Source organism: Gymnoscopelus braueri, assembly GCF_963280865.1.
Source record: "Gymnoscopelus braueri genome assembly, chromosome: 15".
In the NCBI taxonomy this organism is placed as follows: domain Eukaryota; kingdom Metazoa; phylum Chordata; class Actinopteri; order Myctophiformes; family Myctophidae; genus Gymnoscopelus; species Gymnoscopelus braueri.
This window is the reverse complement of record NC_137620.1, coordinates 39994080-40010609: the sequence shown is the minus strand read 5'-3', so window position 1 is coordinate 40010609 and position 16530 is coordinate 39994080. Positions and strand designations below refer to the sequence as shown.

Here is a 16530-nt window from a genome sequence, read left to right as displayed (position 1 = left end):
CAGTTTTCATTCTTGCCTGAAGAAAAACAAAACAACGATACAAAGAAGAGGGGGGAAACTTTGAACAGTATTAGCATAATTTGTCTGGTTTGTTAATGTGCTGTTTCTTGTATAGATGTTTGAATGTTTATGAACAACAATGGAAACAAGCCTCTGGCTTTTCTGTCATTAACAATTTGGCTTTTCGCACACAGCAAAGTACAGTGGCTCACTGGGTTAAGAGCCCGCCTGGGAACTAGGAGGTTGCAGGTTTGAATCCTGGCCCTGTCAAAGTCTCCTCAACATCTTGACAAAACTGGAATACTTTGTTTTTAAAGCTCTGGCTTTTGTGTCATCATACATTTGGCTTTCAGTACCCAATATGTATGGTGGCTCACTGGGTTAAAAGCCAGTCTGAATACCAAGAGGTCGCAGGTTTGGTTCCCAGTTATTTCAAGTTATGCATGATATTTAAAGAATCTTGACAAATTTTTAATTTATTTTTAAAAGTTTTAAATAGAAATCTTTCTTATGGGAGCCCATAGGCACTACATTTCAGATTTGGGTATGCGGTCAAATTCATATCAATTTAAGGGTCCTTCTGCTCCTTCCTTCACATGAAAATGTTTGAGAACCACCGTATGATTTCAAGGGGCAGCCATAGCTCAATGGATAGAGCAGCGACATGACATTCAGAAGATCACAGATTCAACTCCCATCCTCACCAGTGTTAAAAACTTTATATTTGAAATCCTAACATTCATGTAGATGAACGGTCAAAAATGGATAAAGTGCAAACACCATGGGTTGAAGTTCATCCAGATCCAGACTGCACTATAGCGGTTTGTTTACATTCGACCACATGGATTATTTGCATAAGACGTTACCATATTGATTTTATCCCACTGTTGAGGGTTAGGGTTGTGTTTTATATATTTTGTTTAAGACTTACAGTAGGCTGCCTTGCCCCACTACAGTGACTGAATTAATAATATACTGGACCATACGTAAAATGAAGAATACCTTGTGATGTCAGTGACATTTTATTACAAATGAAAATAAAAATAAGAAACAGTGCAGTAACAATACGTTTTCGTATAGCAGCAATTTTGCATGTACAATATAAATATAAATATATATTGTCTGGCCTCATTATGGCCAAAACTGCTACTTTTCAGCATAAACATTCTGTTTATGTACATTCTGTTTTATGTACATTCTGTATGTATGTATATGTATGTATGTATGTATGTATGTATGTATGTATGTATGTATGTATGTATGTGTATATATATATATATATATATATATATATATATATATATATATATATATATATATATATATATATATATATATATATATATATATGTATGTCAGACATTTTTTATAATCTAAAAAAACCGAATATATTATCAAACATCTACAAACTATAGTGTTAACAGAGTGACAATGACATATCACATGAGTCATTGTGAAACTATTATGATTCATGGTCAAACACTATTTCAGTAATATAATTACATTGATTCTATCTTATTGTATTGATTTCATTTTATTTGAATGCAGGGTCATTCAAATGAGTCCATATACTATGCAGTAATTCAACACGTGTTGAAGTTGAATTAACTGTGGGAAAAAAAACATAGTCATGTGACTCATGAATAATAATAATAGTAATAATAATAATAATAATAATAATAATAATAATAATAATAATAATAATAATAATAATACCAGCTAACATTTTGTTGACATATTTATTTTAGCCTACTTTACATTATGTTCTTTATGGTAGTTAGTTAATAACAATCATATTTGATTTATTGAAGTGAAGGAATATATTCAACGCACTACCCCCACTGTGCGCACAACCATATGACGTCCATACAACGTTAGGTCCATTATAGTTACGATACCCATAATTCAATGTTGCTCAAATACGGCAATCTGGGAACCCATGTAAAATTTAAAAAAAGGGGAAACAGCGCCCCCTGCGACGTCGTCTGGACGTCCAAAACGGACGTCCATACGACGTCCCAGTCGGACCTCAGTCAGTCTCAGCTACTTACTGACTGAGGTCCTGACTCAGACGTCGTTTGGACGTCCGTTTTGGACGTCCATACGACGTTGCAGGGGGCGCTGTTTCCCCCTTTTTTTTATTTGTGCAACGTTGAATTATGGGTTTCGTATTGAACTTTTAAGTGTTTACATGGCTTTTCCCAACCTGTAGCCTAAGTAACTCATTTCTTCTGTATCTGTGATGCCAAAAAAAAGGTCATTACAGTGAGGTGACAAAATCCAGCCCTGAAAAAATTTAATCAATGCCAACGCACGCAATAGTTATACAACAAATTATAAAGAACACTTAGTTGTTCTTTACCTTCAGTATCGGGGTCGCCGTTACCCGCGGGGGTAACGAGGGTCCGGCCGCCAAAAGGTATAGCCTACATTTTTTTCAGGCTTGTAGATCTTCGATTTTCCGCATAATATAATATGTGTGTGTGTGTATATATATATATATATATATATATATATATATATATATATATATATATAATATATATATGTGTGTATGTATGTACAGTATGTATGTATGTATGTATATATATATATATATATATATATATATATATATATATATATATATATATATATATATATATATATATATATATGTATGTCAGAATTTTTTAATAATCTAAAAAATGTATTATCAAACATCTACAATATGAACTATAGTGTTAACAGAGTGACAATGATATATCACATGAGTAATTGTGAAACAATTATGATTCATGGTCACACACTATTTCAGTAATATAATTACATAGATTATATCTTATTGTATTGATTTCATTTTATTTGAATGCAGGGTCATTAAAATAGTCCATATACAAACACATGTGTTGAATTAACTGTGGAAAAACTTGAAGAACAAGGCACTGGATTAAGTAAGCTTGGCTGTTAGCCTGCTCCTGACCAGGCTAACTTCACAGCTAAATTGCCATGGTAACTAAGGTAGGCTTCCTTCAATTCTCTTTTGTGAAATCTAGTCATGGCTAAACTTAGCCAGGGTGAACTGGCTAAACTAATCTTCAAGATAATTCAGCTTTCATGAAACCGATTCATCCCTAATCCTGGCTAAATTAAGCCAGGATAGGTGTTAAAGCCAGGCTTTAGCTCTAATTCACCTTTCGTGAAATAGGGCCCTGTTGCTAAAGTAATTCATGAACAGCATTTATGTGATGCCAAAAAATAAGGTAATTACAGTGAGGTGACAAAACCCAGCCATTAAAATAGACACCAACACAACAATTTATTAAAAACACTTTAATAGTTGATTATGAATCTTATCTTTTGACATTGTATAATCATACACTGACTGAGCTGGCAGTGTGGCCATACAACCACATTTGACACACATTTGTTCACATTTGTTCACATTTGTTTATGTGTAAGGCCTTACACAACCTTTACAAGAAACCAAGTTTAGCTAAACTGAATTGTTGTCAAATGGATTCATTGAGCAACGGTATGCTGGTGTTTACAACTCCGCTCCTTCTACTCTCTGTTGAAAGCTGACGATGTTTGTCATTACGCACAAACTGGAAAAAAATCTCCTGTTATCGGAAGGTCTGAGGTTGGCAGGTATGCCATACAACGTTACGTCCATACGCCGTGCATAGGCCGTCCGAGTCGGACCTCACTAGTTGCAAAAACACATAAAAAAGACGTCCATACAACGTTGCGTCCATACGCTGTGCATACGCCGTCCGAGTCGTGTAGACGTCGTATGGACGGCGTGTCGGCGTTGTATAAAATGTCAAGTGTTTTTTTTTTTTTTTTTTGGTGGTTACTGAGGTCTGACCCAGCCCTATTCCACGAAAGGTGAATTAAATAAGCCTGGCCTTAAGTCAAATCCAGGCTTGACAAAGTCGGGTCCGTATAGCCTGGTTTATTCCGTTCCATGAATGCCAAGCCAGGCTGTAAAGGAGCGACTTTGTCGAGCTACACCTTGTAAAGCCAGGCTGTGTCGAGCCAGGATGGTAAAGCCAGGCTTCACGTATTCCTATAAAAGACCATGAAAGTCGATAGCAGAATCCTTGAACTTGACCAATAATGGAGCCCAAAACCAGAGCGGCGTTCTTCTCTGTGGCTGAACAGCAGCACTGCAGCAGCTCATGGAACAGTGGCGTTCCATGAGCTCAAGGCTCAAGCTGCTCTCAGAGCCCCTTTTATGCCAGGTGAGTACAGGTGATGGCCCAGACCCCCACCCCTGGCACTCCTGGTACCCCATGAATAAAGCGTCATGTCTCTCATTTTCTACAATGTATTTTATATTACCTTTATATTATTTAATAAATTATGCATTTCATCCTCTATATATTGTCCAGCAACCTTTATGATTAAGGCGAAAAAAGATAGTAGACCCGTAGGAGCCAGATTGCTCAGATGCCAAGGATCCTATGCTGGGATCCGATCCCATGACCTTGTGGTCTGAAGTCAAGAGCTCTTCCAACAGAGCTAACCAAGCACACTGACCTTTGTACATTGACATTACATGAACGTGACCAAATTAATTAAAGGCATTTGGCTCATGCACTTTACAAGTGGGCTTATTGTCAGCAACAGCCAAGAACAAGTCTATCCCTATTACAGCACTAGTAGACCCCAGGGAGACAGACACATGCTGATTTGCCATTTCCAGGATTTGAGTCTTGAGTCCCAAGACTCAAGACCCAAAAGAGTCTCGAGTCGAACGAATTACTCCCGCGGAGACATCAAATTTCTCTTTTGGGCCTTGAGTCCCAAGACTCAAGGACCAAAAGAGAAATTTGATGTCTCCGCGGGAGTAATTCGTTCGACTCAAGACCTTGAGTCTTGGGACTCAAGGCCCAAAAGAGAATGCTTGCAGTATTTATACTTTTTCCACCAAGACGTCATACTCATATTAACATCTTTGTGCAACATTGGAATTATGGTGTTTTTTTAAATGAAAATTTCCCAACCTGTTGCTAAAGTAACTCATGAACAGCATTTATGTGATGCCAAAAAATAAGGTAATTACAGCGAGGTGACAAAATCCAGCCCTGAAAAATAAAATCGACACAACAGTTACACAACAATTTATAAGAGCACTTTAATAGTTTATTATGAATCTTATCTTTTGACATGGTATAATCGTACACTGACTGAGCTGGCAGTGTGCCCAGTATTAACAGAACAGTATAATTCAAAGGTGAATGCTTTGCCAACTGAACTACCCAAGCACACTGCAATACATATACTGGTTACTGGTTTAGTGTGCTACATGGATTTAGTGAGACATTTTATTCTGTTTGTGTAGTAGGCCGGTGCTTCTCGAAGTGAGGTCCGGGGCCCCAAGGGTTCCTTTGGGGGGTTCCAGGGGGTTCCCACCAAAATATGTTAATTCTTTGTCCAGCTGAAATTTTGCTAAATCTAAAACAAATAATTATGTCAAAAGGCAATCCCAATCTTTGGTTAAAACAAATCATTCCTCTACTAGCATTGATTGGCTGGCACAGAGTTTACATGTCAAAGTACAAGAAGTATGGATGCAGCCTATTAAACTTCAGCTAGACAGAGTTCTTTCAGACATAATCCCACCTTTAGTTCTCAGGACACGGAGAGGGATCCAGTTCCCCCCCCCAATGGTCCTGCAGTAGCCTACCTTGATGGCATTGGACTTGATCCATGTGAACTGTCTGTAGCAGAGGCAATTGATCAAGCACAACACACCATTGCGCCAAGGCACCTTCTGGGCTCTCAAGCAGGTTTATTGTATTTATTTACAGCCTTAAAAATGTCACAGTACTGAACAATGAACTAACTATAAGAGGACAGGGATTTGAACATGGAACCTCTATGCTGAGTCTTATCATTACACCATCACTTACTCACTTACAACATGTCTCTTAGTACAGTTTCTTACCCATTCTTTTGTATGTTAGCCTTCAGTTAGTAGTTATAAGTTGAAATACCACAGCATTGAACTATAGAACAGGGACTTGAACATGGAATCTCCGTGCTGAGTCACTACACCATCAGTCAGTCACTCATAACAGAAGTCTCTATTGTTGAAGCGTTCTTTTGTATGTTAGCCTTCATTTAGTCAAGTTTGAAATACTCCAGAATTGAGCTATAGGAGGACTCAGTGGTGGAAAAAGTACTCAAATGTTTTACTTAAGTAAAAGTATCAATACTGTACTCAGTTACAAGTAAAAGTCCGAAATTCAAAAATAACAAAAGTATTGGTATCAAAATAAAAATATACTTAAAAGTACCAAAAGTAAAAGTACTAAAATGTTCGAAAATAGCAGATCTACAAGCTCACAACGCGTCGCGATGCGACGTGTTGTGGGCTTGTACATCGGCTACTCTACATTGTGGTATTGATACTTTTACTTAAAGAAATGTTAGTACTTTTTCCACCACTGATTTCTACATTGCAGTATTGACACTTTTACTAAAGTAATGCAAGTACTTTTTCCCACCACTGACCCCGCCTCTCCATCCAACAGAAGCTCCTGACAGTGTCCTGTATCCATCAGAGGAGGTGGAGCTGGGGAAGGAGAACAGACTCATCTGCTACGTCAGACACTTCTACCCTCCATCCATCCAGGTCAGCAGAGGTGGACACAAGTACTCAAACCAAGTACTTGACTTACTTGAGTCAAAGTATAATGTTTCATGTCAAGGACCCCCAAAATGATATGTATTTGGCCGCGGACCCCCATCTCAAAATATTTTGTTCCAGGGACCCCCCCCCCCCCAGTAGTAAAGATATTATATATATATATATATATATATATATATATATATATATATATATATATATATATATATATATATATATATATATATATATATATATTCAAAGGTTTGCAAAGATTTTTTCAAAAATAGCAGATCTACAAGCTCGTAGCGCAGCACTCGGTGCCACGCCATGAGCTTGTATATCTGCTATTTTTGAATAGCCAAAGGATAAAAGGTTAATGTGGTTAAAATTATTGTGATGCTATATTAACACATTGTGCTGGGGACGCACTTTGAGACCAATGCTGTAAGTGTGGTGAAGTAAAAGTCATCAAAAAAAGTCACCAAAAATACAAACGCTCAAGTAAATGTAATCAAAAACCACCTAAGTGGAAAAAGCGGCACTAAATAAATACTGCAAGACAGTGGCTCAGTTTCTCATTTTATCTCGCAATAAAATGAGAAACTGAGCCACGGTCTTGCAGTATTTACTTTGGAGTGCCGCTTTTTCCACTTAGGTGGTTTTTGATTTGATTTGTACACATAGCTGAGCACCCACTGACTAAACTAAGAAGGCATCCGGAGGAAGCGCACCAGTTTTTCCTTTCTTGCTCAAGTAAATGTACTTTGTTCCTCCACTGCAGGTCAGCTGGACCAGGAATGGTGAAGCGGTGAACCGCGGAGCGTCTCTGAGCCGCTACTTCCCTGACGAGGACGGAACCTTCCACCAGTTCTCCTCACTGGACTTCGTCCCCCATGAGGGAGACGAGTACAGCTGCAGCGTGACGCACCCTGCCCTGGAGAAGCCCACGGTCAGGTTCTGGGGTCAGTAGTACCAGTGGTGTGAAGTAACTAAGTACATTTACTCAAGTACTGTACTTTTAAGTACAATTTGGAGGTACTTTTACTTTACTGGAGTATTTCGAATTGTCTATACTTTTACTTCTACTCCACTACATCTCAGAGGCAAATGTTGAACTTTTACTCCACTACACTTATTTGAAAACTTTAGTTACTAGTTACTTTGCTGATATAAATTATTACATGATAAAACATCCATTAACCACTTTAGCCCTATTTCATACCGAGGCTATTTGAAAATAGCCGATCTACAAGCTCACAGCGCGTCGTGATGCGACGCGTTGTGAGCTTGTAGATCGGCTATTTTCAAACATTTTAGTACTTTTACTTTTGGTACTCTAAGTACATTTTGATACCAATACTTTTGTACTTTTACTCAAGTGAATTTTGAATTACGGGCCATTACTTGTAACGGAGTACTCCTACATTGCAGTATTGATACTTTAACTTAGGTAAAACATTTGAGTACTTTTCCGACCACTGGTCAGTACTCTGCTTTCAACATAGTATCTTATGGTCCCAAATGGACCCATTACCGCCACCACCACTCCGTGGTCTAATGCAGTGGTTCTCACCCTGTGGGTCGGGACCCCCACATGATTTTGGGGGCGGGGGGGGGGGGTCCCCAGATGGCAGTGAAGTGACAATTTAAGAACCTTTAAGACCTTTTCAATACCTAAAAAAAAGAAAGAAAGAAAAAAAGACTGCATCAAAAGTAATCAATAAACTATACTACAGTATAATATAAGAAAGAGGCAAACATTGTGAAAATAGCTGATCTGTTGTGAGCTTGTAGATCTGCTATACTCACAATATTTATCTGTGGAACCGAGTCAAACAAAATGTAACGCCTTCACTCCTACATTCCAAGTGCTTAAATATGATTATTTCGGGGGGGGTTACGACCTGAAAAGGTTGAGAACCACTGGTCTAATGCATACCAAACTGAGGGTCCTTGAAATCGACAACTTTGAGAATAACTAAACGAAACAAAGCTAGATTTAACTAATACTAAAGCAAAGTGATAGACTAAAGAAAGCACTCAAAGCAACAACAGCTCTTTCAGCCTTTTGTTGTGTGATTTGTCGTTCCTCTGCAGACGCTGAGCAGGTGGCGAGGCCCAGTTCTGGCGTGGACGTGTTCTGTGGAGTGGGCCTGACTCTGGGCACTCTGGCCGTGGTGGCAGGGGGGACGTTCCTCCTCGTCAAGAGTGGCCGCGTGTGTCCAGCAGCATCAGGGGTGTTGTGATGAGGAAGCTGTGCTGATTTTGACAGCGAGTTTTTATTCAGTTTTAGTCATAGTCTTTTGAATAAAATTCCATTTAGTTTTAGTCATATTTTAGTCATCTGAAATGTTGTAGTTTTTGTCTAGCTTTAGTCGACTAAATATCATAAGATTATTAGTCGACTAAAACGACAGTTGATTTAGTCGACTATAATGTATTTTGGCGGTGCCTTGATGGCTGATTTTACACCTGGTTGCATGCTGAAAATAGCCGATCTACAAGCTCACAACGCGTCGCAGCGCGACATTACTGTTTAAAGTATAATATTAATAGCAATAGAGATAATAGTATAATAAATTATTAAGATTATAAAATTGTAACGATAAGATGTATTGTTATTATAAGCATTGTTTTAATAATAATAATGGATCCAGATTGGATTCAGGTTCGTTTAGAGCGACCCCATGGACATTCCTGATTCTCCTTCCAGCTCGAACCATCGTCCTCATATACCTCCTGTAACACACACACACACACACACACACACACACACACACACACACACACACACACACACACACACACACACACACACACACACACACACACACACACACACACACACACACACACACACACACACACACGCTAAATTCAGTGTAGAAAAACATGATATTACTATACTATTTACCGTACATTAATACTACAACTACTGCTGTACTACTATATTACTAGCAATTATCTTCTTAGTAAATTAGTCTATCAATAACTTTTTCGATTAATAGAATAATCAAGACGTTTTGTTAATACAAATTGCTGCCAAAAATTCTAATTCATAATTATTTTCCCCTTTGTCAATAGTTTCACATTGAAGTAGTGAAAATAGCCGATCTACAAGCTCACAATGAGTAACATCGCAACGCGTTGTGAACTTGTAGATCGGCCATTTAAAAAAAATATATATATAATTTAGATGATCGATTATTAGATTATTATTATAAACTGATTATTTTGTATAATAGTTCCAATCGCTTATATCAGGGGTCCTCAGAGTTACTACAAGGGGTCCGCCAAATCTTTGTGTGAGATGATTTTTCTTTTTACCTTAACCACTTGAACCTTAGCATCCCTTTTCTGAGGAGAACTTTAGCCAAAAATATAGATCTACTATATATCTACAAGCCTCGCGCTTGTAGATCGGCTATTTTTGGCATAGAGTTATAGGTGTAGAGGGAAAAAAAGCAGACCAAGTAAACAAAAAAAGTATAATCTGAAACACAATTTTATACAATATAGAGGGGGTCCCTGCTTCATCTCTCTCTCAGCTAGGGGGTCCTTGGCCTGAAAATGTTGAAGACCCCTGGCTTATATTAAGTGTTGCTCCACTATCACTGTACTACTAGTACATTACAAGTACACTAGTAGTACCTTTTTCCAGATGGGGACAGTGGTTTTCAGTGTGTTGATGCAGTACTGGACGGCCTGAAGGGAGTCCTGACGATGGGGTGACGATATCGCTATGACAACGCTGGCCTCGCCCACTGGCACAATGCTGGACACACACACACACGGACACACAAAACGTTTTTTAGACATTAGTGCTGTCAAACAATTCAAATCATTCGCCAGTGCATGATTTTGATTAGTTAATCACAAATAATCAGTTTTCTTTATTGGCTCAAACTTGAATGATGATGAACTGAAAAACATTGCATTATGAATGGAAAATATAAGCATGTATTATTGTATAATTTATCGCAGTAATCCAATAAAAAATGTTTTATAAAACCAAAGTTATTTATTTTACTTCACACATGTGTGTGTTTATTTCACACACACACACACACACACACACACACACACACACACACACACACACACACACACACACACACACACACACACACACACACACACACACACACACACACACACACACACACACACACACACACACACACACACACACACACACACACAGAATACCCCAGTCTGTGATGGATGCAGATGTGTCTCACACCTGGCCACGCCTCTCTGGCACCACGGCAGACCTTCCTAAGCTCCGATTGGGCCATGGCCTCGTACGCCTCGTACTCCAGGCGAATCACACGCCTCCCCTCGAACGTGTCCCGTGTTGTGCCTGGACACACACACACACACACACACACACGTCTGAGTCCAAATTTTTAAAATATATTACAAAATCCCAAATGTTGTTCAGTTGCCTCTAATCATATACATTATACATCCCCCACCCCCCACACACACACACACACACACACACAGTGTAGTACCTATAAACATAGCGATGGCTCCACAGCCTTCATCGCCGACGAGGCGCGTGGCGTCGTCCACCGATAGCGGCTCGCACGTCAGTTTCAGCCAATCACTGCCCTTCCCTTCCTCCATCGCTCCTTCTGCACCTCCGTTCTCATCCCTTCGTTTGGCGTTCTTCTTCTCCTCCTCCTCCACCTCTTTGGCCGAGTTCATCAGCAATATGATGGTCCTGATGAAACCCTGTGTGCTGGACAGTGGTGGAAAAAGTACTCGCATGTTTTACTTAAGTGAAAGTATCAATACTGCATTGTAGACAAGTGAAAGTGGAGAAATCTAAATTTACTTGAGTAAAAGTACAAAAGTATTGGTATCAAAATATATATTTAAAGCACAAAAGTAAAAGTACTCATTGTGCACCATTTCACAAGTTCAAAATGGTACTTAAGTACAGTACTCGTAAATGTACTTAGTTACTTTAGTTACTGGATTATGGTGAATGCCCCGAAACTGTCATCATTGTATTTAGCCCTTATGTATAACAAACCTTTTCATGTCAAGGACACCCAAATTAATACGGATTTGGCCGCAGATACCCATCTGAAAAACATTGTGTGCCAGGGACCCCTCACAATGCATCGCAAAAAAATAGCCTGATTTTAATGCTATTATTAACTAATTTAGCTCGGGACCCCCTGGAACCCCCTCAAAGACGAGAGAAGTAAAATTACGTTAAAAATTAAATGAAAAATGTTTGACATCAACTGAACAGAGGATTTAAACCACACCACATGTGGAAAGGGACTTTAACCCTTTTAGACCGGGGACGCATCTGTGTCATTTTAAGATTTATTTGGCTATTCAAAAATAGCAGATCTACAAGCTCATAGCGCGCGGCACCGAGTGCCGCGCGCTATGAGCTTGTAGATCTGCTATTTTTGAAAGAAAATTGTCAAAATGTGTGCAAATCTTTGAATATAATATACATTTTCTACATACTGTACATACTGTACATCTTTGCTTCTGGGGTCCCTGGAACAACATATTTTTGGGAGGTCCTTGAAAAAGGTTTGAGAACCACTGATATAGCGACATACGTAAAAAAAATAAATAAATTAGGATTTAGAAGACATTTGTAGAATCCCCCATAAGCAAAGATTGGAGTTAAAAATGTTTGCTTTAAAAAACATATATAGTCAAAGATTTGCAAAAATGTTCACGATTAAAACAAACAAGATAGCAGATCTACAAGCTCGTAGCGCGGCACTCGGTACCGCGCTACGAGCTTGTAGATCTGCTATTTTTGAATAGCCAAATAAATCAAAAAAATGACACAAAGATGCTTTACCCGTCTTAATGAGTTAAATTTGAAAACAAAGAGTCCCACCTTCGGTTAACCCTCTAGCCCCCACTGACGGGAGTGATGACCGCGACCTCCTGGCCCTCCGACAGCGTTACCGTCTGGTCGCCCAGCTCCACGTACTGCTGGCCCACTGCCAGAACCACCTGGTCACTCAGAACGTCCAGTCTAGAAGAACAGAGAGAAAGAGAGACAAATTAGAGAGAGAGAGAGAAGGGTGAGGAGAACCTAGATCAGTGGTTCTCAACATTTTCAGAACGCGACCCCTCAAAATAATCATATTTTGAACTGGGGACCCCCCCACCCTGTCAAGCACTTGGAATTGTAGTCCAGGCATTACAATTAGTTTGACTCGGTCCCACAGATAAATAGCCGATCTAGCTTGTAGATCTGCTATTTTCACAATTTTTTCTTAGGTCATTTTGTACTATTTGGCCAATGTTTGACCATTTTTTTAATCGTATAGTTCAGGGGTACTCAACAGGCGGACCGCGGTCCAGCACCGGACCGCTGGACATAATATTTCATTATTTATTTCCATGTCATACATGCTTTGGCAATATTGTTTTTGGTACATTCATGCCAATGAACTATCTTGAATTGAATATGAGAGAGTGGGAGAGGGAGAGAAGAGCAAAACATGTTTTGTAGTTTGATGCCAATAATCACATCTATAATAACACCAATAATAATACAATATATATTAATAATATTCATTATATATCTATACCGTGGGTGCCGCAGTACCAGCTCTTGCCACAGGAGGCTACTGGTGAGCTGTGCCGGCAGAGTCAAGGTTTCTGACCTGAGTCCAGCTGCCTCTGCACCCCGAGCGAAATACAACACTAACACCTAGAGAGAGAAGAGACATACAGAGAGATGGAGAGAATAAGAGAGAGATGAAATACAACATTAACACCTAGAGAGAGAAGAGACATACAGAGAGACGGAGAGAAGAAGAGAGAGATGAAATACAACATTAACACCTAGAGAGAGAAGAGACATACAGAGAGACGGAGAGAAGAAGAGAGAGATGAAATACAACATTAACACCTAGAGAGAGAAGAGACATACAGAGAGACGGAGAGAAGAAGAGAGAGATGAAATACAACATTAACACCTAGAGAGGAGAGACATACAGAGAGATGGAGAGAAGAAGAGAGATGAAATACAACATTAACACCTAGAGAGAGAAGAGACATACAGAGAGATGGAGAGAAGAAGAGAGAGATGAAATACAACATTAACACCTAGAGAGAGAAGAGACAGAGAGAGAGAGGGGTGGAGGGAAGAAGAGAGAGATTTCATTCATAACTTAATGGTTGAATTTAGTTTTTCATTTATTTACGTCAAAACAAGACATTGATAATAGTGTCATTGTGATAACTGATAATAATCTCAATTGTTACAGAGGAAAACAATGAATTTCCAGGATAAACCATGGATGACAGGGGGAACTTAGAATGGCTAAAAAGAGGCAGAGGATATTTCATAGATATGGGAAAAATTGTGAAATGGTGGGAAGCTAGAAATACAGTGCATACTGGCTAGCGGTAGGCCTGTCACAATTATTACATTATCTTCTAATCGCAATTATTTCAGATAATCGCTTTTTAAAAAAATTGCATAATCGTCATAATCGTTTCCATGTTGAAAAATGTTCATACATTTTCAAATATCAAAAAAGTCAGAAATAGCAGATCTACAAGCTTCGTTTCTGCACATTTTTCCACGTATAAAAATATTAAAGGTCAATAATTTCTTTGTATATTTAATTATTTGTCATATCTGCCCAGACTGCCCTGTGCAATGTTTTATTACGAAGCCTAAAAGGCAAACAGAAATAAAAAATTGTATTCATATGTTCCAATGTGTTCAAAGCCAAACACACAATTAAAATCGTTAATCGTAATTATTCGAGTGACAATAAATGGTCAACTTAAATGTGTAATGGTGACAGCCCTCGCTAGAGGCTACTGTTCACATTTATATTTACATTTGTTTAGCTTGACCACAATGTCATTTAGATGGCTTGTTGTTTAAACAGGTGCTATAGGTTTGAGTTCACCTGGTCTAGTTATTTGTGAGTTTATTTATATATACTTTTTTATATATTTTTACACCTGTAAACCTGTGATGTGACAATAATACAGCTGATTCTGCTACTACTATACTACTGTTAGTAAAACTATTACTACAGCTCTTACTATAACCACTAGCCTACTATTACAATTATTAGTATTACTACTAGTAATACTATTACTACAAATCTTAGTTTGTAGTAATAGTTGTAGCCTACTACTGTTAATAGTACTACTATTACTACTACTGATAGTATTACAGTAATACTATTACTATAGTATAGTAGCTACAAAACAGTAGTATACAACTATTAGCCAGTCACCAGTGGTGTAAAGTAACTAAGTACTTTTACTCAAGTACTGTGCTATAGGTACCATTTTGAGGTATTTTTTTTACTTTACTTTTACTTCTACTCCACTACATCTCAGAGGCAAATATTATACTTTTACTCCACTACAATTATTTTAAGATCAAGACTCTCGTAGATAGTATTTGATCGATGTTTGACATTAATTTATCTCTACGAGAGTCTTAGCGAGCACCCCAAGAATGCCCTGGAATGTCAGCTCCAAAGCCCGTACTTCTCCAAACATAAACAAAGGCAAAATATAAGGTGTTTACCCGCTTGCCCCAAATGTTAACTAGGTGTCCAGTGTGTTTGTGCAATGTATTAGTCCATATTTTTCAATATAGAAGTGTTTTAATCCCGTCTGTGGCCGATTCTGTCAGAAGTTCCCAATGGGCGGTAGAGGCGGGGCGCATCCGGTGAAAGCCAGAATTACACTCAATGTAAACAGGAAGTAAACGAGGGGGAATTAATGGCGTTCGGTCACAGACGGGATTAAAACACTTCTTTATTGAAAAATATGGACTAATATATTGCACAAATACTCCGGACACCTAGTTAACATTTGGGGCAAGCGGGTAAGTACCTTATATTTTGCATTTGTACATAATAACCCATAGAAGTACGGGCTTTGCTGGTGACATTCCAGGGCATTCTGAGGGGGTGTGGTCGCTAAGACTATCGTAGAGATTTAAAAAAAAAATGGTAAAAATCAATATATCTAGAGTCTTTATCTAAGGCTACTACTATTAGTATTGGTACTGTCTTCCACTGTCAGACAGTGCTAGTGCTGATACACCACACAGTTATGAATATTCACATGTCTTACCTGCGCCGTCATTAATAAACTCTATGAAGTTTTAGTAGAAATGTTTTCCTTCTTATTGGAACTTTCTACGACGTTCAGTCTACTTCTTCCGGGGTCGTTTACAGGCCGTTCTCTCATTGGCTGTACGTCGTCACCTACGTCCGTGACGTACACCAACGACGCACTCCGATTGGTGCAAAGGGAGAGGAGCGTCGCTTGCTGCAAGTGGTCCACAGTGTTGCCAGGTTTTGCGAAAGAAACAAGCAACCAGGTCTAGGAAAACAAGCCCAAAAGAAGCAACTTAGGCCACGACGACGACGAGCACTTATAAACCTATATGCATCGGATATTTGAAAATAGCAGGTCTATGTGAGCTTGTAGATCTGCTATTTTCAAAGAAAAATCTTGAAAAAAAAGTCATACTTTATTCAAATCCACAAAATATTGTATGGGGGTCTCTAGCACAAAATACTTTCAGACGGTTGAGTCTGAAAATATTGGAAAATATTGGACAAATTAATTTGGGGGTTCTTGAATCTTAAGAATCACTGGTTTAAACAACATAGGAAACAAGCCCAAATAAGCAACTACACTTCAGAAACTAGGCCAAATAACTGCAACCACTAATATTTAAAAGCAACTTACCAGAAAAACAAGCCTAAAGTCGCTTATAATAAGCCGACATGGCAACACCGGTAGTACGTCGGAATGTACCCCGGCCCGCACCGTGATTTATGCTGGTCACGGTTTGAGGGTCATGTGAGCGCGCGCACACACACGCACGCACACACACACACACACACACACACACACAC

General features: G+C 38.8%; 1 protein-coding gene across 3 annotated transcripts; it reads right to left on the bottom strand.

Moving 5' to 3' along the window:
• Window positions 1–8422: 8422 nt before the first annotated feature.
• Window positions 8423–15884, bottom strand: LOC308101999 (molybdopterin synthase catalytic subunit-like). Of its 3 annotated transcripts, none has more exons than XR_013934598.1 (7): window positions 15737–15884; window positions 13210–13331; window positions 12507–12647; window positions 11140–11369; window positions 10866–10985; window positions 10274–10397; window positions 8423–9361 (listed from the first exon to the last, which is right to left on the bottom strand). XR_013934598.1 is itself a non-coding variant. In XM_080451573.1 (7 exons), exons 4-7 carry the CDS (start codon window positions 11333–11335, stop codon window positions 9287–9289), a joined length of 549 nt encoding a protein of 182 aa, XP_080307699.1. In that variant the 5' UTR covers window positions 11336–11369; window positions 12507–12647; window positions 13210–13331; window positions 15737–15884; the 3' UTR covers window positions 8423–9286. The 3 variants fall into 3 exon arrangements, 2 of the variants coding, with proteins under 2 accessions (XP_080307699.1, XP_080307700.1); XM_080451573.1 differs by having other exon boundaries at window positions 10832–10985; XM_080451574.1 differs by having other exon boundaries at window positions 10832–10985; window positions 13210–13729; window positions 15737–15826.
• Between the last annotated feature and the right edge of the window lie 646 nt (window positions 15885–16530).

Excerpts from the sequence above, each read along its gene's own strand:
- LOC308101999 (XM_080451573.1), bottom strand. The coding sequence starts at position 11,335 with ATGAACTCGGCCAAAGAGGTGGAGGAGGAGGAGAAGAAGAACGCCAAA. Across the intron at positions 10,986-11,139 it reads AGCCATCGCTATGTTTATAG|GCACAACACGGGACACGTTC; the intron begins GTACTACACTGT and ends GTGTGTGTCCAG. Across the intron at positions 9,362-10,273 it reads CTGTCCCCATCTGGAAAAAG|GAGGTATATGAGGACGATGG; the intron begins GTACTACTAGTG and ends TGTGTGTTACAG.